Here is a 26047-nt window from a genome sequence, read left to right as displayed (position 1 = left end):
AGCAAATTGAATAAAAAATCCCTATTATCTGAAAAAATATGCCTTAAAAAATCCACGCCTCTCCTAGTCCCTGAAAAAATATGCCTTAAAAAATCCACGCCTCTCCTAGTCCCTGAAAAAATATGCCTTAAAAAATCCACGCCTCTCCTAGTCCCTGAAAAAATATTCCTTAAAAATCCACGCCTCTCCCAGTCCCTGAAAAAATATTCCTTAAAAAATCCACGCCTCTCCTAGTCCCTGAAAAAATATTCCTTAAAAAATCCACGCCTCTCCTAGTCCCTGAAAAAATATTCCTTAAAAATCCACGCCTTTTCTAGTCCCTGAAATAATATTCCTTAAATAATCCACGAATCTTCTAGTCCCTGAAAAAATATTCCTTAAAATATCCACGCCTATTCTAGTCCCTGAAAAAATATTCTTTTATAGGGTACTTCAGTAAAAGGTGTACTGAATTTATTTAAAACAACAACAAAATATATTCAAATCAGTGAAAATAGTGTTCATGTTTAATTCTCCTCCTCACTCTCTTCTTTTTCCTCCCCTTGACGTTCCATGGCCATTTCAAAGTTCGATGGTACCGGGACGGTAAATTTAACCGTGGGATCATAGGAAAATGCTACGGGTATAACACCTCCCACATCGTCATCACTATTATCTTCCTCATCATTGGTAGCTTCCGCCGGTTCAATTATTTCCTCCACTTTGGGTTGGTCATCAAAATGCACCTCAGAATCGATGTTTGTATGACCCACTTCTCTTGGAGTTGAGGGTTCTTCTTCAGCATTTCCTTCTTCGTCTGCTATTTGTTCTCCCTCGCTTTGATGGGAAGAGAAAATTTCTATTGAATGTTCTTCCATACCCTCCGCATGGGGACCTTCTTCGAAAATTTCCTCTTCCTTCACCAAACCGTCGTCCGATGAGGTCCTACAATAGGTCGGTGTCTTATCAAAATCCCAAACACTGGATATATCATGGGTACTTGGTATGGGGTGGACAATTGGTGGTTTATGTTGCGGCTGTGGTCTTTCATACTGGCCTATGGCCATTACAAATTGATCAGCTGATATTTTATCGGTATCGGCCAGCAGAAGTTGCTCTTCCTTCGCTAGGGTCCTGGTAATATCTTCAACATTAATCGGTGGCAATTCTCCTAGACATCGTATTTTACAATAATCTTGAGTACTGTTACGGCTTTCACCATCACCTGATGCATCGGAATAATATATTTCTCTCATCTGGGCACCACCTAAATCGAGGTAGGAAAATTTCTGATCTGTTTCCATCCATCCCTCTCTGTCCGATTCGATTATGGATCCCCTGGGTACAACTCTTTCGAAAACTTCATCCAAAAGGTCTTTGACATTTTCATCGACCATACGTTCGGTTGAAGTACGCCAACGTCTGCCAGGGACGGAATGGCGTAGAAGTTTTCTTAGAATAGTCCTGGCTTCTTTTTGGGCCTCAGTACACGAACAAAAGGCCGAACAATCACATTCCGAACAACAATCTGAAGAACTTAGCAGCAAATCGTTGTCAATCAACCGATCAACGAAATTTGTTGTCACCGCGAAGGAAATGTCATAGGGTTCCAATTCTTTATAGACCCTTGGCAAGAGGACCTCATTGATAATATAACGAACCGAATTATCCCTCTCCATGCGATACAAAAACTTCTCCACATCCGGTATGACAGCATCCTTTAAGGCATGTCTAAGTTGATGATAATTCATTGGTGCTTGTACATCCTGAAAGGAATTTAACCACGCCGAGAGCTCCTTATCCAACTCCCTGGCCAGGGCCACCACGTGATTTTCCACTTGCTGTTCCGCAAAATCTTTTATATCTTCCCTTAATATCGATTTGACAAAATTCTCAGCCATTTCAATATTTGTTTGATTGCATTCCTGATAGAGCTGCTCATAAGTTTCACGCAGGACATTCTCCTTTTGACGCAGACCAGCCTCGGCAGCTTCCCGATGCCAACGTTCTCGCTGGGCCAACATGCTATAGAAATGCAATTTTCTTTGCTCTTTGAGGCGAATCATTTCCTCGGAAAGAAAACGCATTAACCATCCGATGGTATTGCCTTCATAGGCCTGGATTAACACTTCGAATTCCTCCTGTCCCATTTCCCGCTTAAGGTGTTCGCGTAATTGGCGTTCGTTTTGTTTTTCCTGACGTACCTCATGTAAATAATCTTGATATTCTTGTTCTTCACGTAATCGGCGAATTTCAGAGTCTTCGGTAGAACTTTCTTCCATTGGGTATTCATAGGCAGCTACTTCATTTGTAATGGTGACTCTTGTGCTGCGAGGTGAAGGAACTTCTGGAGATGTTGGGATAATAGATTTTTCTTTGGCCCTGAGGCAAAGGGGAGTGGTCTTCTTCTTGTTACCAGTTTCACGAAGAACCTAAAAGAAAGTAAAAATCGGAATATTTATCAGAGGACTGAAATAAAAGTCGATTTTTTAAAAGAATATTTATTCCAGGACTATAAAAGGCGTGGATTTTTAAAGAGCTTTTTTTCAAGGACTTTCACAGGCGTGGATTTTTAAAGAAAATTTTTTCAAGGACTCTCACAGGCTTGGATTTTTAAAGAGCATTTGTTCAAGGACTTTCACAGGCGTGGATTTTTAAAGAACATTTTTGAAGAGGACTATCAGAAGCGTGGATTTTTTAAAGAATATTTTTGGAAAGGACTATCAGAGGCGTGGATTTTTTGAAGGATATATTTACAAGGACTATCTGAGCGTGGATTTTTTAAAGGATATATTTACAAGGACTATCTGAGGCATGGATTTTTAAAGGGTACATTTTCAAGGTCTATCAGTGTCGTGGATTTTTAAAGGATATATTTTCCAGGACTATCTGAGACGTGGATTTTTAAGGGATATATTTTCGTGGATTTTTTGAAGGATATATTTACAAGGACTATCTGAGGCGTGGATTTTTTAAAGGATATATTTACAAGTACTATCTGAGGCGTGGATTTTTTGAAGGATATATTTACAAGGACTATCTGAGCGTGGATTTTTTAAAGGATATATTTACAAGGACTATCTGAGGCGTGGATTTTTTAAAGGATATGTTTACAAGGACTATCTGAGGCGTGGATTTTTTAAAGCATATATTTATTTAGGGCCCATCTGAGGCGTGGATTTTTTAAAGAGGCGAGGATTTTTATAGGATGTATTTTCAAGGAATATCAGAGACGTGGATTTTTAAAGGATATATTTTCAAGGACTAAAGGATACATTTTCAAGGACTAAAGGATATATTTTCAAGGACTAAAGGATATATTTTCAAGGACTAAAGGATATATTTTCAAGGACTATCAGAGACGTGGATTTTTAAAGGATATATTTTCAAGGACTATCTGAGGCATGAATTTTTAAAAGGTATATTTTCAAGGACTATCTGAGACGTGGATTTTTAAAGGATATATTTTCAAGGACTATCTGAGGCATGAATTTTTAAAGGGTATATTTTCAAGGACTATCTGAGACATGAATTTTTAAAGGGTATATTTTCAAGGACTATCTGAGGCGTGGATTTGTTAAAGAAGATTTTTTCAAGGACTTTTACAATCGAGGATTTTTTAAAGACGATTTTTTCAAGGACTTTTACATTCGTGGATTTCTTAAATACGGTTTGTTCAAAGACTTTTACAATCGAGGATTTTTTAAAGAAGATTTTTTTCAAGGACTTTTACAATCGAAGATTTTTTCAAGGACTTTTACAATCGAGGATTTTTTAAAGAAGATGTTTTCAAGGACTTTTACAATCGAGGATTTTTTAAAGAAGATTTTTTTCAAGGACTTTTACAATCAAGGATTTTTTAAAGAAGATTTTTTCAAGGACTTATACAATCGAGAATTTTTTTCAAGAATATTTTTCCGGGGCTAATACAAGGCTTGGATTTTTAAAGATTCATTTTTAGGGACCAATGCAAGGCGTGGATTTTTTTCAACAGTTTTACTCACCCTCAAACTTTCATAGAGTTTCCTTAGATTGCTTTCCGAACAGAAGTTTTGTTCAACCTCCTGAACTAGCTCTTTGGGTTTGGCCCAAGAACGCAATTTAGCAAATGGACATTTCAAGTTCCTCGGATCCATTTTAACAGTTTTCCTTTCCAAATCATCCATACGCATATCAAATCCTTTGCGAGAGCCAACAAAATGTCGTCTACCCGGATCAATGCCATGACGCATTTTGGGGGCATAAAATTCCGAAGTGGGATCACCAAATCCTTGGCTGATATGTTCCTTACGCCAATGACGTGGTTGTTTTTTGTGTTGTATTTCCAGACGACGCATTGCTCGATTAAATTCCGTTTCATTTTTGCGCAAAGCCTCCCTGCGGCGAGCTTCAATTCGAGCGTAACTTTGTTGTATCCTCAACTGGGAAGCAGAACGCATTTGCCGTTCACGTTGATCAAACATTCGTATGAGCAGTTCCAATCGTAACATTTGACATTCTTGTATATTTTCTTCCCGCTCCAACCAATGTTCCCATTCAAATGCTTCCAGGATATGGTCATGTCGAGGTAGTTTCACGTGTTCCTTCCTCGCCAGCGCTAATTGTTTGCGAAAATTCTCCTTCAAGGCTTTGGCAAAGGCCCAACGTTTACGAGCCCTTTCCAGCACTTCAACTTCATAGAGACCAGGTGGTCCTGTGCCCGGGAGAATTGTGGGTAATTTAAATAATTCCAGGCTTTCCAATTCGTCAGGGTCATTGGAGACGGCCGGCAGATAGGGTAGCGTTTGGGCAGATGATTCGCTGCAGGAGAGAAGAGGGGGGAAATTTCTTTGTTATTTGGTTTTTAGGGTTTAAAGGTAATTAAAATTTATGACTTTAGTATTGGCTGCCCTTGCCTCCCCCCACGTCGTCATTTTGCCATTTCACTATCTCGTGTTGCTCTTCCCCTCTTTTGGGGAATTTAAGGACTTTTAATGGGTCTTTGTTTAGTTTTTATGATTTACAATCAGTTCTCATATTTTTGCAGCATAACTTCCACTTGACTGAGTTTTACGCTTTGTTTGCTGACGTTTTGGTTGTTGTGGTTGCAGTAGTGAACGATAGGATGGACGGATGAATGGGTTTCTGATGCTGTCCTGACTGTTGCTGCTGAACTTCGGCAGTCAAAGTCAACTACAGGGAGCACCATCATGGTTCTATCTCCACTTAGTTGGGGATCGATGGGTGTGTAGCAGTCATTTTAAATTGTAAAGCATGCTTATGTATGCGTATGAGTATCACAATGTATGTGTGTGAAATGTTGTTGTTGCTGTTGTCGTCCTCTTTGTTGTATCTGGGTAATTATGGAGCTTCATTAAACATTATCTTTTAGTTTAATGGCCATTCGCATCACAAAGAGATTGCAGATAATGTCGGGCGAAGTGATGCGACTAGCAACGATGCTGAAGGTTGATGGTGGTGGCGGTTTTCCCTGTTCACTGTTGTAAATCATCACAAGTTATACATCTGTGTGTGTGTAGTTCGTCGTTTCGAAAAATTTTTTTCGGGGGTAACTTTTGAATTCAATTAAAGAATTCTCAACGGATGAATGCTTTCAAATACCAAAGAATGCCATTAAGCAGGGCAGAAGTGTTGAAGGGGTGGGTGAGGTAGCGGAGGGTTGTGGGATATTAAATAGAGACAGGGTAATAGGCATTCATATTAAAGAAGAGTTTTGTTAATGTTTATCTAATAAGTTTGTTTGCAACTTGTCTTCAAAACTTTGTGCAACGAAGGGGTTGGCAGGATAACCCCTTAATGGGGATGGGAAAATTTGAAGGATGTGAACGGAATATTTTTGGGGAAATTTAATTGCAGAATTTGTTAAACAGATGAAAATTAATCAAGGATTATGAAAGGCGTGGATTTTCCAATTTCAATTCAAGGATTTTTTTGTAGAATATTTCCAAGCTCCAAGAAAGGCATGGAGTTTAAAAAATATTTGTCGGGGCATATCGAAGACTTTGTTTAATAATATTTTTAATGTCTATTTTTGAAAGCCTTTCAAAAGCGTTGATTAAAAAAAAACATTTTTAAAGCTCCAACAAAAGGCGTGGATTTTTTTTTTAATTTTTTTTTTCAAATTTAAACCAGTAAGGAAAGTACTAAAGTCGGACTGGGCCGACTATATGATACCCTTCACCACTTTGGGTATAATGTACATACAGTGGCTCCATCGAATAATCGGACAAGTGGTTGTCAGATATAATAATGCTATACATTTCAGAAAAAATGTCTAAATGTGTAGTTTTTTTCGCTTGTATTTACACATTACTTACTTATATTTCTGAACAATACAAAAAACAACAACTTTTCTAGTGATAACAGTAAATTTCGTCAGAAAAACAAAATTAACTCAATTTATTGTGTTCAACGCAAAATCGGACAAAGCAAAGTATCAATGTAAAAAAATGAAAAAATCGAGAAATTAATATTTAGTTGCATATCCTTTTTTGTCCAGAACGGCCTGTAAACGCTTCGGTATTGATTTGACCAAATTCTGGCATACCTCCGGCTCTTTAGAGTTCCACGATTCCAGTAAAGCCACCTTAAGCTGTACTAAGGAGTTAATTTTTTTCCATACACTTTCCTAGCTAATTCTTCCCAAAGATGCTCAATTACGTTAAGGTCTGGGCTCTGTGCTGGTGTTTGTATAAGTTTTGGGCAGTTATGGATCAACCAAAGCTTTGCAACACCTGATGTGTGCTTGGGATCGTTGTCTTGATAAAAGGCAAAGTTGTTCGCGATACCCAATTTGTCTGCACTTTGCTTTACATTTTGTTTTAAAACGTTGAGGTAGACAAAATTGTCCATTTTACCATGAATAAAATGCAAATTGCCTACTCCCGCACTCGACATGCAGCCCCAAACCATAACAGAACCTCTTCCGTGCTTAACAGTGGCTTTTGTATTCTTATGATTAAATTCAGCATTTGGCTTACGCCACACATATATCTTTCCATCTGACCCGTGCAAGTTAAATTTGCTTTCGTCAGTAAACAGAACCTTAATATAATGATAACTATCAATAGAAATGTATTTAAAGATGATCTATCATCAAATTACCTGCTTCCAAAAACTTCTGGTTTTAGTAAATACTCCTTTTGTCCGATTATGCGATGGAGCCACTGTATGTATCCTAACAATTGCATGTGTATGTTCCCTCTTTCTCCATCCTATCCTAACTTTAATTTCATTGGAGCAAATTTAACGTGGGGAAAATTTATGGAAAACGATTTATAGCAAAATTGATACATCATATTCGGTACGCCGCGATGTTTAATTTCATTGGAGCAGATTTAACGTGGGGAAAATTTATGGAAAACGATTTATAGCAAAATTGATACATCATATTCGGTACACACATCTTTCTAGATTTAATTCAGTACGCTATGTCAAATTTCGTGCAAATCCAGGGATATATAGGGACCTTGGTGTATCATTTACATAAAATCGGACGAAAAAAATATATATGGGAGCTATATCGAAATATGAACCGATTTTCCCGAAACTCACCACTCATCATTCCAGACTCAATTTAGTACGCTATGCAAAATTTTGTGCAAATCGAAGCATATAAATGTACTATTTGGGAGCTATATCTAAATCTGAACCGATTTTCACAAAATTTAACACACATCGTTCTAGACTTTATTAAGGACGCTACGCCAAATTTCGCGCAAATCCAAAAATATATAGGGACTTTTGTACACCATTCGGATTATAAATGCGACCTGTACTTTGTTTACAATTTAACATGGTCAGACAGACTCAGAAAGTGATTCTATGCATATTCTCAAAAGGAACCATGTGTCTATCTCGTTTCCTTTTGCCTGTTATAAACATATGCACAAAGACATAATACCCTGTACCACAGTGTGGTGAAGGGTATAAAAAATATTTTCAGGACATATCAAAGGAGTTGATTTTAATACCCTACACAACTATGTTGTCAGGGTATTCTAGCTTTGTGCCCCAAGAGTTTAAGTGTACCGATCGTCATATCTCGACGAGCTGAGTCGATCTAGACATGTGTGTCCGTCCGTCTGTCCATTATAATTTGTAAACACGATACAGGGCACAGTTATGGACCAACCTTAACGAAATTTTGCATGTAGGATTGGCTCAGGCGAATGAAGACCCCTATTGTTTTTGGTAAAGAGCGGTTAATATTTAGGGGATGAAATATACCTAAAAATTTATTTTTGTCTGATTTTCTGGTCGCTCTAGAGGCCGCTATTATGGCATAAACATCGTGGCTTTTTACATGGAGAAGGGGATCGGGCCAAAGAATAAGCATGCCAGTTTTGATAAAGATCTGTCAGTATTATTTAGTAACCCATTGCCATACTATAGGGCGAAAATATAGCGCTGGTCGCTTTGAAATTTTCCATGAGGATTCTGGTATGGTCAAGGACAACGCCTATATTTTTTTGTGATGATCCGATAATGATTTTCGAATGAAGTGGACCGAAAACTTATTTTTTCTGTTTCTTAAGTCGATCTGTAGGTCACAATTGAAAGCCGAACATCACAACACAACCCACGGTGAAGGGAATCTGGACAAGTAGTTAGAAGGGATGTACTGAATAATAGTAATAATTGTCGGCCTCTAGTCGGATAAGAGGGTGCAAATATCGGGAAATATTGTCCAAGCTCAGTATATAGAACCACACAAAGTTAGATTTTCCTGGAAGTTGTGTTGGGTATCATATGGTCGGCCCCGTCCGACTATACTGCTCCACTCACTGGTTAAAAAATATTTTCAGGGCCTCTCAAAGGCTTAGTTTTTATAAAAATATTTTCAGAGCCTCTCAAAGGCGTTGGTTTTTTAACATTTTTTTCAAAGACCCAACAAATGCATTGATTTTTTACCAAAAAATATTCAAGTCATTTGTTGATACTTCAAGTCATTAGTTGGGCTTGGATTATTTAAAAAATATTTTTCATGCGTGGATTTATTAAAAACTATGTTTCAGGGCCTATTAAGGCGTATATTTTTGTAAAAACTATCTTTCAGGACCTATTAAAGGCGTAGATTATTTAAAAGGTATTTATTAGGGCCTATAAAATGCGTGGATTTTTAAAAAAATATTATTCGGGTCTTAAATATTATATAATATTATATATATATATATATTATTCAGATCCTACCCAAGGCGTGAATTGCTTAAAAATATCATTCAGGTCGTATGCTAGGCGTGGTTTTCTTAAAATATAATCCAGGTTCTATCCAAGGCGTGGATTTTTAAAAAATATTATTCAGGTCCTATACAAGCTATGAAAGGCGTGGATATTTTAAAAAATATTATTCAGGTCCTATACAAGCTATGAAAGGTGTGGATTTTTTAAAAAAAAATATTTTTCAAGTACTAATAAAAAATATTTTCAAGACCTAGAATTGGCGTGAATTTTTTAAAAAATATTTTTCAAGTACTAGGATAGGACTGTCCGTGTATTTTTTAAAAAATATTTTTCAAAACCTAGAATAGGCGTGGATTTAAAAAAAAATCATGTACTAGGATAGGACTGTCCGTGCAAGTTTTTAAGAAATATTTTTCAAGTCTTATCCAAGGCTCTGGTTTCTGAGGTTGTTGTTCAAGAAAAAAAAAACCGAAGCTCACTTCACTGATAAAAAAGCGAAGTTTATGAGACCTAAAAATCCCTCTTTGCCTTTAATATTTAAAAAATCTCTAAGAAAACTTTTCTACCCAAAGCCAATATTTCCACAAATCCTTTAATGTCAAACTTTAATATCCCTTTTGTAAACGAAGAAAAAAACAACACTTTTTTAAATTGTTTCGAACATAGCCACTCTTCACTTAAACTCATTCTCTGCACTTCTATTACAAAGTCTCTAAGAAATTTATAAAATGGAAAAATAAATATAAGTACAAAAATGGCTTGGGGCATACCAGTCAGTCATCATCAGCACCATCATTATCTTATCTGTCATCAACAGCAGCCATAGTTAAATAAAAAAACAACAGCAACAACATCGAAAACGGGTACAGAAAGAAAAGTATGTTCATATTTGTTAAAAACATTAGCTGATTTATCTATCATAAATCATTGTTACTACCCTGGATGAAATTTGCAGGGCAGGAGGGAGGAGAGGAAATTGGCGACCAACCTCTGTTTCGTTATTTTTTCATTCGCTACCCTTTCTGAATTGTTATCTGTATTTAAGGATATTTATGTTGTGTTGTTGAGAAAATTTAGTGCTTCGTATTTAACCCCTAGTTTGCTAATGGTTCTAAGAGATGTGGAACGACTCTCAGTGAAATTCTAAAAGCATAGAGTCTATCATAAGTATTTTGCGGATTGAAGTCCTCCCAGAAGTCTACTATAAACTTAAGCATTTCCAGAGACATTTTATAGGTATATATGGTATATTATAATTATTCTGCAGACTTCTTAGAGGTCTACTACAGACTTAAGTATGGGTATAAGTACATTACCCAATGTGTCCCCTTATCACATTTATAGGTTAGCTTTTGCTTTCTCAATTTCTACTTAATTTTCCCCCAAAAAAACCATGAATAATGTACTTACCGATACAATGACTGTGTGCCACGTGTCTTCCGACTGGGTGGAATCGCATTTCTTTGTGATTTCTTCAGCTGGCATTGATGATGACTTTTCTTCATTTCCTTCATTGAAAGGCTGATAACATTGACCTTTGGTTTTGGCTGAAAGTAATTCATTCCCGGTGCTTTGACTTTACATTGACTGGGTGATATTGAAAGCAGTTTATCAAGTTCCTGTTGGCCACGAGTTGCACCTGGATATTATATGAAGAGAATAATAAATTAAACAGGAATTCATATAGATTTTAAAAAATATTCTTTAAAAAATCCACGCCTTTGATATGCCATGAAAAAAAATATTCTTTAAACCAGTAAGGAAAGTAGTAAAGTCGGACTGGGCGGACTATATGATACCCTTCACCATTACATGTTTATTGTACATATGTGTCCTAACAATTCCATGTCGTGTCAACCTATGCTAAATTTAATTTCAATCAAATTAATGGAAATCGATTTATAGCAAACTTGACAAACGCGACTAAGTATGCCGCATTGTTCAAAATATAATCTCAATCAGACACCGGTTCGAAATATATAATGTACGTTGTGCAAAATTCCATGTCAATCGGACACACATTAGAAGTTTGGCGCTCCATTTACCTAAAATCGGACTAAAATATATATGTGGGACCTTTATCTAAATCTGAATCGATATTCTCGAAACTTAACACACATAATTTTAGACTCAATTTAGTACGCCATGCCAAATTTCGTGAAAATCTAATGATATATAGGGGCTTTGGTACACCATTTACATTAAATCGGACAAAAATGTATATAAGAGCTATATCAAAATCTGAACCGATTTTCACGAAACTTAACACACATAATTCTAGGCTTAATTCAGTACTCTATGCCAAATTTCGTGCAAATCGAGAGATATATAGGGACTTTGGTGCTCTGTTTACATTAAATCGGACAAAAATGTATATGGGAGCTATGTCAAAATCTGAACCGATTTTCATGAAACTTAACACACATAATTCTAGGCTTAATTCAGTACTCTATGCCAAATTTCGTGCAAATCGAAGAATATATAGGGACTTTGATGCAGCATATACATAAAATCGGACAAAACTATATATTGGAGCCATATCTAAATCTGAACCGATTTTCACGAAACTTAACATATGTAATTTTAGACTCAATTCAGTGCGATATACCAAAACTCGTGCAAATCAAAAGATGTATAGGGTCTTTGATGCACCATTTACGTAAAATCGGACGAAAATATATATGGGAGCTATATCTATATCTGAACCAATTCTCACGAAATTTGGCACACATCGTTCTAGACTTAATTCAGTACCCTATGCCAAATTTCGTGCAAATCGAATGATATATAGGTACTTTGGTCCACTATTTCCCTAAAATCGGACGAAGATATATATGGAGCTATATCTGAATCTGAACCGATTTTCACGAAACTTCACACACATCACTCTAGGCTTAATTTAGTCCGCTATACCGAATTTCGTGCAAATCGAAAGATATATAGGTACTTTGGTGCACCATTTACCGTAAATCGGACGAAAATATATGGGAGTTATATCTAAACCGATTTTCTCCAATTTCAATAGGGTTCGTCCTGGGGCCGAATATGACCTGTGCCAAATTTCATCCAATTCGGATTTTAAATGGGACTTGTACTTTGTTTACAATTTAACATGGGCAGAAAGACGGACGGACGGATGGACGGACATGCATAAATCGGCTTAGAAAGTGATTCTATGCATATTCTCAAAAGGAACCATGTGTCTATCTCGTTTCCTTTTGCCTGTTACAAACATATGCACGTAGAAAGGTGAAAGGTATTATAATCCACGCCTTTGATAGGCCATGAAGAAAGACTCTTTCAAAATTTTTCTTTCTTACCTCCCGATAATCTCCTGCCCCTAAGACTTCCACAGCTTTCCTGGCTATGTAGACTGCAATTATCCACCTGGCTCCTATCATTCGCCCACATTGCTGGGTCATGTTGTCCATTTGTATCGTAGATATTGGGTAAATTTGTAGTCGCAGTGGTAGAAGCAAACATATTTTCATAGTTGATTACGAGTTTATTTTTCGAAATCTTGTTATGATGGTCATTTGTTGTAGTTGTTGTTATTGGGAGTCTTATAGAATCCGTATTATTACCATTTGCCATCTTTGATATTCCACTATGGCCATCCGGCATATAATTTGCATTGGAATAGTTTGACCCTTTGGAAGGCAGCTTTACTGGGATTTCCTTAATTGGCATTTCTTACCATGGCCAAGATTGGCTAAATATTGATTCGTTAGATTTCTAAATGGTTTCTTGTAATCGGTTTCCTTTTTTCCTTTTCCCCTTTTTTAGTTGGTTGCCAACAATGAAGGGTATGGGTGAGGGAGATTGGCTTCCGTTTACTGCTTCCTTATGACCTTAATTTAGAGCTTTTTGCCAAATTAAAAGCCTTAAATGTCCTTCCGTTTGATCCAAATCCAATAAAGAATGTCCGTGGGGAAATAGAGAAAAAACACACACACACATGCACACACGTATTAAATATTTAAACTTCAATTTACTTTAATGACATTTTTTAGCATTTATTCTGTGTTTATTTTTTTCGTTTATCATTTGTCTGTTTTGTTCTGCCACTGTTGCCATCATCTCGTTTGACCTTCATAATTTTTTTAAATCTATTTTTTTCCTTCGGGTTTATTTTCAGGTTTGGTGGTAATGTCCGCTCAATACGAAGCCGTCTATAAATCCATTTTAATTAGCCGCATACCAGCAATGTGGGCAGCAAAATCCTATCCAAGTTTGAAGCCTTTGGGTGCCTACATTACCGATTTTCTGGGGCGTTTGTCATTTTTACAGGTAAGTGAAGATGGTCTAGGCGCATTTCACTTGGTTACTTGGCAACATTCGTTGTTTATTTGGATGGGTGGGTGGTTGGTTGTTTTGGTAGGTTCATTCAATTCATGTTCCATGCTTCCGCTCTCCCTATGCAAATTTGTCGATGGGTGAAAAAAGAGGGTGGGGATTGTAATTTGTCTGAAATGTAAACATGTTGGTTAATTAATATTGAATGACTTGTTTTTCCCTCCCAAAAGATTTATCACCATTGGCAGTGATATTCCCAGCAGGAAGGAAGCATGGGGATAAGAGAGCCTGCAGTGTCATTAATTATGGGAAAATTATAAACAACATGGGGGAGTACATTTTTAAGTGACATTTAAGATATAACAAAAAATAAAAAAATATTTTTAATACAATTTAATTGGATGTCCTCAAGGAATAAATTTAATATTCTTTAAAAAATCCACGCCTCATGTAGGCCATGAAAAATATTCTTTAAATATCAACGCCTTTGATCGGCCTTAATTTTTTTTTATCCAAGCCTTTGATAGGCCTTAATTTTTTTTATCCAAGCCTTTGATAGGCATTGAAAATATATTCTTTAAAAATCTACGCCTTCGATAGGCCTTGAAAAAATATTCTTTAAAGAATCCACGCCTTCGATAGGCCTTGAAAAAATATTCTTTAAAGAATCCACGCCTCAAGTAGGCCATGAAAAAGATTCTTTAAAAAATCCACGCCTTTGATAGGCCATGAAAAACGTTCTTTAGAGAATCCACGCCTTATGTAGGCCATGAAAAAGATTCTTTAAAGAATCCACGCCTCAAGTAGGCCATGAAAAATATTCTTTAAAGAATCCACGCCTCAAGTAGGCCATGAAAAATATTCTTTAAAGAATCCACGCCTTTGATAGGTCATGAAAAAAATATTCTTAAAAATCCACGCCTTGGATAGGCCTTGAAAAAAATTTTCTAAAAAATCCACGCCTTTGATCGGCCTTGAAAAAAATATTCTTAAAAATCCACGCCTTGGATAGGCCTTGAAAAAAATATTCTTAAAAATCCACGCCTTGGATAGGCCTTAAAAAAATATTCTTAAAAATCCACGCCTCATTTAGGCCTTGAAAAAATATTCTTTAAAAATCCACGCCTCATTTAGGCCTTGAAAAAATATTCTTTAAAAATCCACGCCTCATTTAGGCCTTGAAAAAATATTCTTTAAAAATCCTCGCCTCATTTAGGCCTTGGAAAAATATTCTTTAAAAATCCACGCCTCATTTAGGCCTTGAAAAAATATTCTTTAAAAATCCACGCCTCATTTAGGCCTTGAAAAATATTCTTTAAAAATCCACGCCTCATTTAAGCCTTTAAAAAATATTGCATCTGGCAACACCCTACCCTCGAAAAAAAATCACGCGCCTGAAAGTATGCTACAAATTTTATAATTTCTCAGTATGGCGTTGCCAGATGTGATTTTTTCTACATTTGTTAATTTTTGGCGGGCTACTTTCTATTTTATTCTGGGCGCCTGGTATTTTTGTGAAATCTGCCCAAAAATACACAAAACCAGGCGAAAGAAAAATTGTAACGTCATCACACAAATGTATGTCGGACGCATAGGGGCGTAAATAAAAACAAATAATATTTTTATTAGTTTTTTTTTTAATTTTTATTAAATATTTATTGTAAAAAATATACACATACATTTAAAAAGATATATAAAATATATGAACTTTAATAAATAGTTTTCTTGACAAATTAACAACCTACTTATTTGGCCTCTATTGTGTAGCCGCCCTTCCTTTGAGAATTTTATGGTTAAGAGAGCAGGCTAATTCCAAATGATATCATTATCCTCAATTTATTTGTAGATCGTTTTCGATTATCATCATACGGAAATACGAGCATTGTACAATTCACAACCGCACCTGAAATTAAAAATAAAATATAATTGAAATAAATGTATTTTTTAAGATAAAAAATTGGTTTTTATTTTAGTAATAAATACGAATTTCCAAAACTACCTCAGCCATGCACTGCAATAATAACCTTAAGTCCACATTTAAGAATTCCAGCTCTTTCCCGTCACCAAAATCCAAATTGTACCAAATATAGTACCATTCGTAGACGTAAGAACGAGTTTCTAAAACTTCCTCAATTATACACTGCAACAATAATTTTAATCATAAATTTCAGGATCCCAGCCCTATCCGTCCACATAGGTCCAATTTGTACCATATTTAGTACTTTTCGTACTTAAGAGTTCGAAGATCCAACACAATAACAGTAATTTTATTTTCAAATTTATGTTTTCCATCTCTATCCGTTCACTCATATCTAAATTTTACTATCTTAGTACCATTTAGAATAAATAATTACGCATTTTCAAAACTACCTCCACGTCTCAATCCTACAATTCTTCTACTTCTTTTAATTCCAAATAAAAAATGGACGCAAAACACTTTCAAAACAATATTGTAATAAAAAGTTCGGAAGTTCCCCTAATCATTGATGTAAATTTTATGAAAATCGGTTAAGTAGTTGCTGAGTTCTATGCATTTCAATTCAACGATGCTCCGAAATATACTTCCTATTCGATTCTGGGCGCCTATTACCCGAAAATGAAAATCACTCAAAAATCGGGCTTTTAACAAAGGCACAATTTTTCATAATGTCTGACGTTTTACAAGATCGATTTTTGTGGGGTTTTTCATTTTTAGGTAATAGGCGTCCAGCACCAAGCAGTAAGTATATTTCGGTGGATGGTATAATTCAAATTCGAATAACTCAGGAAATACTAAACCGATTTTTATACATTTTGCAGCAATGGTTAGAGGGAATTGTAAAGTTTTCTTGCATACTGGTATATGCCCGTCACTTCGTTGGCGAATGTGGGAAATATTTCTTTCCACAGAAAACTGCAACCTGAGTGTGTGGAATTTGGAACATTATTTTTTTCAAACATAGCCACCATATAAATGGTCCCGACCGATTAACGAAATTTGGAATGCCTACCAAATTGAAGCTATTCAAGCTTTCAAAGTACTAAATATGGTACAAATTGGACCTATGTGGACGGATAGGGCTGGGATCCTGAAATTTATGATTAAAATTACTGTTGCAGTGTATAATTAAGGAAGTTTTAGAAACTCGTTCTTACGTCTATGAAAAGTAATAAATGGTACTATATTTGGTACAATTTGGATTTTGGTGACGGGAAAGAGCTGGAATTCTTAAATGTGGACTTAAGGTTATTATTGCAGTGCATGGCTGAGGTAGTTTTGGAAATTCGTATTTATAGCTACGAAAAGCACAAAATTTGGTACAATTTGGACTTTGGTGAACAGGTAGAACTCGATTGTGATAGGTTTGGAACATGGGTACGAAAAATGCAGAATGTTACCAAATCTGGTACAATTTGGTTTTTAATGAACAGATAGAGATGGATTTTTTAAATTTGGTCTTACGATTACTATTTTGAAGCAGGATTGGGGTACATTTGGAAATTCTTACTTACGAGTACGAGACTTTGGACTTTGATGGAATAAAAATTCCTGTTAAAGAGTAGGCTAGATGCAGTTTTAGCAATTCCTACTTATGAGTATGAAATGTAGTAAATGGTACTAAATTTGTTGGATTTGGTTGAATCCGCGAATATTGATTACTGTTGATGTGTGCTATTGAGCTATGGAGACAACATTAGAAACTCGAATTTATGTGTACGAATAGTAAATAGAATGGAAAATGAACTAAATTTGAATTTGGGTAACGAAAAGAGCTGGAAACCTAAAATTTGGAATGTGAGTCACTGACGGAGAATTTAAAAGAGGTACCAACGGTTTTTGGTACTAAATTTTGTGGTGGTGGTATGGAGGTAGCTGAATGGAACTAAATTGGCACCTGTAGGTATCTGCTGAAATGTGTAATTGGTATTGTGATATATTTTTAATCTGTGTAATGGAAATAAGAAAGAAATTTCGTAAAATAGTGCTTATGTATATGAAGAGTACTAAATTATAATCAACCTGATATTAGATGTAGGAATAGAGGTGAAATTCAGTAAAATAGTACAACAAATTATACGGTATTCACGATTTCCATATGAAATATATATTTTTGTATTCCCTTTCCGCATACAAAGTAGCGGGCACTTTGCTATCATCTAATAAAACTTTAGAAATCTCTCGAACCATTGCTGCAAATTTTATAAAAGTCAGTTAAGTTTTCGTTGAGTTATTTGCATTTGAATTCAACGATGTTCCGAAATATACCTACTATTCTCTTCTGGGCGCCTATTCCGTGAAAATGAAAAATCACACAAAAATCAGTCATGGGAATTCGAACTGAAGACGCTTGACTGGGAAACAAAATACGAAATGCGTGTAAGCTGTTAAAAACAGTGTTGCCAAAAATATAATAGCTAAAAATCGACGTTTATAAGTGTCATATGTATTTTGTAATTTAAACTTCAGAATTTCCTTTAAACAATGCTGCAACTTTTATTAAAATCGGTTAAGTAGTTGCTGAGTTATTTGCATTTGAATTCAACGATGCTTCGAAATATACTTTCTGCTCAATTCTGGGCTCCTAGTACCTGCAAATGGAAAAACACACAAAAATCGATCTTTTAACAACGGCAAAGTCTGCATGCACAAACCAGACAGACATAGGTAGAAACTTTGCCGTTGTTAAAAGATCGATTTTTGTGGGGTTTTTCATTTTTAGGTAATAGGCGCCCAGATCCGAGCAGAAAGTATATTTCGGAGCATAGTAGAATTCAAATGCAAATAACTCAGGAAATGCTTAACCGATTTTTATAAAATTTACACCAATGGATAGAGGGAATTCTGAAGTTTTTCACATAATTAAAAATCGTACTATAAGAGACCGAAAAGTACTAAAATGTACTAAATTTGGTACAATTTCGTAGCATGTGAACGGAGAGAGCTAAAAACTTGAAATTTGGAATGCAGAACAAGGTTGTGAAGTGCGCTCGTTATGAATTTGGATGTATGTACTCATGTTAACGAAAAGTACTAAATTTGGTACAATTTTAATTTGGAGAAACGGGTGGAGCTGGAATCCTCAAATTTGAAATTAGCATTACCGTCGAAGTGTAGGAATGGGATATATAGGAAGTTTTGGAAATTTATACTTATGTGTACGAAAAGTACTGAATGGTACTATATTTGGTACAATTTAGATTTGGGTGAACCGATAGATCTGGAACACAGAAATTTTGGATGTAAGATTACTGCCGTATTGTAGAAAGCAGGTATGTAGGTAATTTTGAAGATGTGGCAACACATCTGAATTTTTCTGGTTTTGTGGAGTTGCAATTTCTACAGTTTTTCCATTTACCATACCAGGCAAACAGAATCGTGTAGCAGCTATATGTTGACATATAGCCAATTTCAATTGGCAATAACTCGGTGAGGATTAGAGATATTCAGATGAAACCTTCACTATTGGATTGGGGGAAATATTGTATTTTGTATGTGTGTCAATAAAAACAAAACAAAAAATATTTCAAGCTTGATTTTTTTATTTAACTAAAAATACCAGGATATCTGAATTTTATGGCGGGGTTTAAAGATTTTTTTCAAGTACTAATAGGGGACTACTCTATGATTGCATTTTTAAAGAATAGGGTATATATCTATCGGCAACACAGATTGATACTTTTTGACAAGTATGGTAAACATTTTACCTACATCATATAAACTAATAGAAATCTTATTTCCCTATTTCGAGATTCCAGCTTAATTGGTTCACCTAAATCTAAATTATATTAAATTTAGTACCATTAGGTGCACATTAATATAAATTTCCATACCTAACTACCTTCCTCAACAATCCAACAAATATAATATTTCTGAATTTCAGGATTCCAGCCCCATCGGTTCACCTAAATCGAAATTGTACAAAATTTATTACACATAAATACTAGTTTCTAACCCTTCCCACATACTCCAATTCTACACTCTGACACTAATCATTATTTGCAATGTCAGGATTCAAGCTCGATCGGTTCACCACCCAAAATTCAAATTGTACCAAATTTAGTATCATTTAGTACCCAAATTTTCAAAATTACCTCTTTTCCAGCTTTATCGGCTCACTCAATTCCAAATTGTACCAAATATATTACAAAATTTTGCTATATTTGGTACTTTTCGTACACATAAGTACAAATTTCCAAAACTACCTACATATCCCAATCCTACACTTCGACGGCAATGCTAATATAAAATTTGAGGATTCCATCTCCACCCGTTTCTCCAAATTCAAATTGTACCAAATTTAGTACTGTTTAGTACTTCTTACATACATCCAAACCTATATCGACCCCACTTCACAACCTTGTTAGAAATTCCAACATTCAAGTGTTTAGCTCTATTCGTTGACATGCTACGAAATTGTACCATATTTAGTACTTTTCGGATACTTATAGTTCGATTTTTAAATATGAGAGAAAACTTTATAATTCCCCCTATACATTGCTGCAAATTTTATAAAAATCGGTTAAGTATTTCCAGAGTTATTTGCATTTGAATTCTACCATGCTCCGAAATATAATTCCTGTTCGGTGCTGGGCGCCTGTTACCTAAAAATGAAAAACCCCACAAAAATCGATCTTTAAACCAGTAAGGAAAGTTCAAAAGTCGGACGGGGCCGACTATATGATACCCTTCACCACTATGGGTACATGCAAGACATGTTAATATCTACAATATCCTGTAGATATAAACATTTCGCATACATCAGTCGGGACCTAATTCAGTACTCTGTGCAAAATTTTGCTTCAATCGGACCAACATTGGGAGTTTGGTGCACAATTTACCTTAAATCGGACGAAACTATATATGGGAGCTATATCTAAATCTGAACCGATTTCAACAAAACTTCGCATTCATCAATGACCTAATTTAGTACGCGGTGCAAAATTTTGTCTCAATCGGATAAATATTGGCAGTATGTTGCTCCATTTACATAAAATCGGACGAAACTATATATAGCATATTTAGATATAAATCTGAACCGATTCCAACAAAATTACTCATACATCATCATCTAAAAGGAGGCGAATATTAGTAATTTTTAGGAGGGAGGTTTGTTACCATATACGACTACAAAAAACCAAATTACAAAGAATTTGGTTGAAAAACGCGTTCAAGAACCCCAAAACACCGAAAATTGGGGGGTACCCTTATATGGGGGCTACCCGAAAAAGTGGACCTATATTTATTATTTTTAGTGGAGATATTTGCTACCTAATAAGAACTCGATGTACTAAATTAAAGTCAATTCGGTTTTCGAAAAATACGTTCTATATCAAATACCAAAAATTTGGGAGTACCGTTATATGGGGACTACCAGAAAAACTGGAACTATATTTATAATTTTTAGTGGAATAATTTGGTACACAATAAGAACCGAATGTACAAAATTTCAGAGAATTCAGTTATAAAATGAGCCAAAGAACCCCAAAATACCGAAAACTGGGGGTACCTTTATATAAGGGCTACCCGAAAAAATGGACCTATATTTATAATTTTTTGTGGGGACATTTAGTACCCAATAAGAACCCAGTGTACCAAATTTCAGCGTATTCGGTTGAAAATCGCGCTCAAGAACCCCAAAATACCGAAAATTGGGGGGTACCCTTATATGGGAGCTATGCCTAAACGTGGACCGATTTTCTCCAATTTCAATAGGGTTCGTCCTTGGGCCAATTAAGTGACCTGTGCCAAATTTCATCCAGATCGGATCATAAATGCGACCTGTACTTTGTTAACAAAAATACATGGACGGACGGACAGACGGACGGACGGACGGACAGACGGACAGACGGACATGCATAAATCGACTCAGAAAGTGATTCTATGCATATTCTCAAAAGGAACCATGGGTCTATCTCGATTATTTTTGCCTGTTACAAACATATGCACAAAGACATAATACCCTGTACCACAGTGTGGTGAAGGGTATAAAAATGGAAATTTTTCTTCATAACAGCTACATTTTGTGTATGTGTAAGTAAATGTATTTTAAATTACATATGTAACAAACAATTCTAACTACATATCAAGCAAGAATATATATATTGGACCTTGAATTGTTTTTGTCCTACAAGTATGCTACGATTTGCTTTAGAAACAACCGTCAGTTGTTATGAAAAGCTTTGCCATTGTTAAAAGCCCGATTTTTGAGAGATTTTCATTTTCGGGTAATAGGAGCCCAAAATCGAACAGGAAGTATATTTCGGAGCGTCGTTGAGTTAAAATGCAGATAACTCAGCAACTACTTTACCGATCTTCATGAAATTTACAGCAATGGATAGAGGGAATTCTGAATTCTTATATTTGAAAAGATTCAAAACGAAAATTGTATTTGATATTAATTTGGTTGTGACTTTGTGACCTTAAATATGATAGAATGAAAGAATATATATAACGCGTTATGTTTTGTAAATTTTTCTAGAAACCCGAATTTAGTTCGAATTTGGTGCCGTTCTATATCAGATGAAAAGTCGACGGCTTGACTCATGACTGATTTTTTTATAATGTATGGAATATTTTATTGTGTGTGAGGGATCTGGTGGATCCCATATTCGATCGTGATTTAGTTTTGGTAAACATACGACGATGTGCAGAGTTTGAGTCCTTGTCCTTGAAAATATTCCTTAAAAAATCCACGACTCTTCTAGTCCATGAAAAATATTCCTTAACAAATTCACGTTTCTTCTATTCCTTGAAGAAATCGACGCATCTTAAAGTCCTTGATAAAATCCACTCCTCTGCTAGTCCTTGAAAAATATTCCTTAACAAATTCACGTTTCTTCTAGTCCTTGAAGAAATCGATGCCTCTTAAAGTCCTTGACAAAATCCACACCTCTTTTAGTCCTTGACAAAATCCACGCCTCTTCTAGTCCTTGAAAAAATTCCTTAACAAATCCTTGCATGTTCTAGTCCATGAAAAATATTCCTTAACAAATCCACACCTCTTCTAGTCCTTGAAAAATAGTCCTTAACAAATCCACGCCTCTTCTAGTCCTTGAAAAATATTCCTTAACTAATCCACGCCTCTTCTAGTCCTTGAAAAATATTCCTTAACAAACCCATGCCTCTTCTAGTTCTTGAAAAATATTCCTTAACAAATCCACGCCTCTTCTATGTAGTCCTTGGAAAAGTATTCTTTAAAAAATCAACGCCTCTTATAGTCTTTGAAAAAATATTTTTGAAATAATCCACTGCTCTTGTAGTCCTCGGAAAGAGTTCTTTAAGTAATCAACGCATCTTTTTACCTTTAAAAAATCTACGCCCCTTTTGTCCTTAAAAAAATAATCTTGTAAAAATCCATGACTCTTCTACTCCTTGAAAAAATATTCTTTAAAAAATCCACGCCTCTTGAGTGCTTAAAACATTTCTCTAATATTTCTCCAATTGTCGATATTTTACATATATCTTTAGTCTACCAGGCGCCCAGAATGAAATAGAAAGTAGCCCGCCAAAAATTAAAAAATTGCATCAGGCAACAAACTACCCGCGAAAAAAAAATCGAGCGCCTAAAAGTATGCTACACATTTTGTAATTTTTCACACATTTTTTTTTGGCGGGATACTTTCTATTTTATTCTGGGCGCCTGGTATTTTTGTGAAATTTGCCCAAAAATACACAAAACCAGGGGAAAGAAAAATTGTGACGTCATCACATGAACGTATGTCGGACGCATAGGGGCATGTATGTATACTTACCGTATGTGTATCCATAAATAAAAACAAATAATATTTTCATTTGGTTTCTTTTCATTTTTATTAAATATTCTTTGCAAAAAATATACACATACATTTAAAAATATATATAAAATATATGAACTTTATTAAAGTTTTCTTAACAAATTAACCGACTTATTTGGCCTCTATTGTCTTGCCGTTCTTCCTTTGAGAATTTTATGATTGAGAGAGCAGGATAATTCCAAAAGATATCATTATCCTCAACTTATTTGTAGATCGTTTTCGATTATCATCATACGGAAATCCGAGCATTGTACAAATCACAACCACACCTGAAATGAAAAATAAAATGTAAATTTAAATAAATGTATTTTTTAAGATAAGAAATAGGTTTTAATTTTAGAAAACATTTGAATAATATCAGCCAAAAAAATTTTAACACGTTGAGGGACAGTAGAAACAAGTGAAATTCGAAAACATGACACTATGCTTCTACTTGTACGCTGGTAAATGCACAGCCGTCATGTCACATAGTAAACTTGAACTTGACGGCTATAGACGCAACTGTCGGTCAACGTGTTAAAATGTGGCGGAAAGGCTCAATTTGGTGGGCATTCCAAATCCCTTAAATCGGTCGGAACCATTTGTATGGCGACTATGTTTGAAAAAGTAATGTTTCAAATTTCAGACGTTCAGGTTGCAGTTTTCTGTGAAAAGAAATATTTTCCCGCCAACGAAGTTACGGGCATATACCGGCATGTAAGAACTTTAGAATTCCCTCTAACCATTGCTGCAAAATTTAATCGGTTAAGTATTTCCTGAGTTATTCGAATTTGAATTATACCATGCACCGAAATATGCCTACTGTTCGGTGCTGGGCGCCTATTACCTAAAAATGAAAAACCCCACAAAAATCGATCTTGTAAAAATGGACATTTTTTCTTCATACACCTACATTGTGTGTGAGTGCGTGTGTGGAAAATTTTTGCCGTTTTAAAAAACCGATTTTTGAGAGATTTTCATTTTTGGGTAATAGGCGCCCAGAATCGAATGGCAAGCATATTTCGGAGCATCGTTGAATTGAAATGCAAATAACTCAGCAACTACTTAACCGATTTTCATAAAATTTACAGCAATGGATAGAGGGAATTCTGAAGTTTTACTACACAATAGAGTTGTTTCTTTTGGTTTGCTTCAATTTTTTCTTTTATTAACATATATAAATATTTGGGTTTCAATTATTTCAAAAAAAAAAAAATATTGTAAAAAAATTGGTATGTGTCTTTGTGCCCTTAAAAATGATGGCGTATTATGTTTGGTAAGCTTTTCTAGAATATCAAGATTTGTATTAGAACCTAAAATGGGCTTAGATCACTTTCAAAATAAACTATTCAATTTTACCGAATATAGTTCAAATTTCTTGCCGTTCTGTATCAGATGAAATGTCGACGGTTTGATTTATAACAGACGGTTTGACTTATAGTCCTTGAAAAATATTTCATAACAGATCCACGCCTCTTATAGTCCTTGAAAAATATTCCATAACAGATCCACGCTTCTTATAGTCCTTGAAAAATATTCCATAACAGATCCACGCCTCTTATAATCCTTGAAAAATATTCTATAACAGATCCACGCCTCTTATAGTCCTTGAAAAATATTCCATAACAAATCCACGCCTCTTATAGCCCTTGAAAAATATTCCATAACAGATCCACGCCTCATATAATCCTTGAAAAATATTCCATAACAGATCCACGCCTCCTTTAGTCCTTGAAAAATATTCCATAACAGATCCACGCCTCTTATAGTCCTTGAAAAATATTCCATAACAGATCCACGCCTCTTATAGTCCTTGAAAAATATTCCATAACAGATCCACGCCTCTTATAATCCTTAAAAAATAAGCCTTAAAAAATCCACGCCTCTTATAGTCCTCGAAAAATGTCCACTCTTGAGGCTGTCATAGTCCTTGATAAAAATGCTTTAAACGGTAGTGGTAGTCCCTGAAAAAATTCTTTAAAAAAATAAAGAAATTCTTTGATAAAAAATTGTCTATTCTTAAAAATGAAATCCTAATTAGTACGTATTATTATCGTATGTTTTTTTCTTTTCAGAAATGGTACGACGAAGGACCGCCCTCCACATATTGGCTGTCTGGGTTCTTTTTCACTCAGGCATTCCTGACGGGGGCGCAACAGAATTTTGCACGAAAATATGTCATACCCATCGATTTGCTCGTATTCGATTATGAGGTGCTGCGTGTTGAGGAAGATCAAGCGGCGAATATGACAGCCCCAGATGATGGAGTTTATGTTTATGGAATCTTTCTGGAAGGTGCATGTTGGGATCGTGTTGAAAATTGCTTAGCTGAATCATATCCAAGGGAATTGTATGATCGTATGCCATTGATATGGATGAAACCGGTAAAGAAATCGGAGTTAAAGGAACGGCATGTCTATGTGTGTCCCATGTATAAGACAGCTGAGCGAAGGGGTGTACTTTCCACAACGGGTCATAGTACAAATTTTGTTGTGGCCATGTTATTGGAATGTAATCCGAAAACGGAGACATCTCATTGGATTATAAGGGGCACGGCGTTACTGTGTCAGCTGAGTTATTAGGATTGATTGTTCTAATACTCTATATTTTCATATTTTGTAACAATTTTTATTTCAATAAATATATTTAGAAATTAATTCATAGAAAAATCGAATTTTCCAAGAAAAAAAAATCAGTGAAAACCTAAGTCTGCAGAAGTCCTTGCAGAAATATTGTTTAAAAAATCTACGCCTATACAAGTCCTTGAAGAAATATTGTTTAAAAAATCTACGCCTATACAAGTCCTTGAAGAAATATTGTTTAAAAAATCTACGCC

At 35.3% G+C, this 26047-nt stretch overlaps 2 protein-coding genes across 2 annotated transcripts in view; one reads left to right on the top strand and one right to left on the bottom strand.

Moving 5' to 3' along the window:
• Nucleotides 1–25793, top strand: part of LOC133327174 (dynein axonemal heavy chain 7) — a 90398-nt gene extending 64605 nt beyond the window's left edge. Inside the window, exons 26-27 of the mRNA XM_061535741.1 lie at nt 13301–13452; nt 25287–25793. Of these exons, the coding sequence (XP_061391725.1) occupies nt 13301–13452; nt 25287–25793 (659 nt within the window). The remainder of the gene's footprint in view (nt 1–13300; nt 13453–25286) is intronic.
• Nucleotides 507–10808, bottom strand: LOC133327172 (cilia- and flagella-associated protein 91-like; the record flags this gene model as incomplete). The annotated part of the gene is made up of 3 exons (XM_061535739.1): nt 507–2411; nt 3984–4779; nt 10573–10808. Coding segments are annotated over 3 exons (2937 nt in total), but the record flags the coding sequence as incomplete, so codon positions are not given.
• Nucleotides 25794–26047: the final 254 nt, after the last annotated feature.

The sequence above is a fragment of the Musca vetustissima genome, unplaced genomic scaffold, assembly GCF_032173495.1.
Source record: "Musca vetustissima isolate MV318-11 ecotype Yass unplaced genomic scaffold, APGP_CSIRO_Mvet_v1 utg64588, whole genome shotgun sequence".
NCBI lineage: Eukaryota > Metazoa > Arthropoda > Insecta > Diptera > Muscidae > Musca > Musca vetustissima.
The sequence above is the reverse complement of the archived record's forward strand: the minus strand, read 5'-3'. Positions and strand labels throughout refer to the sequence as shown.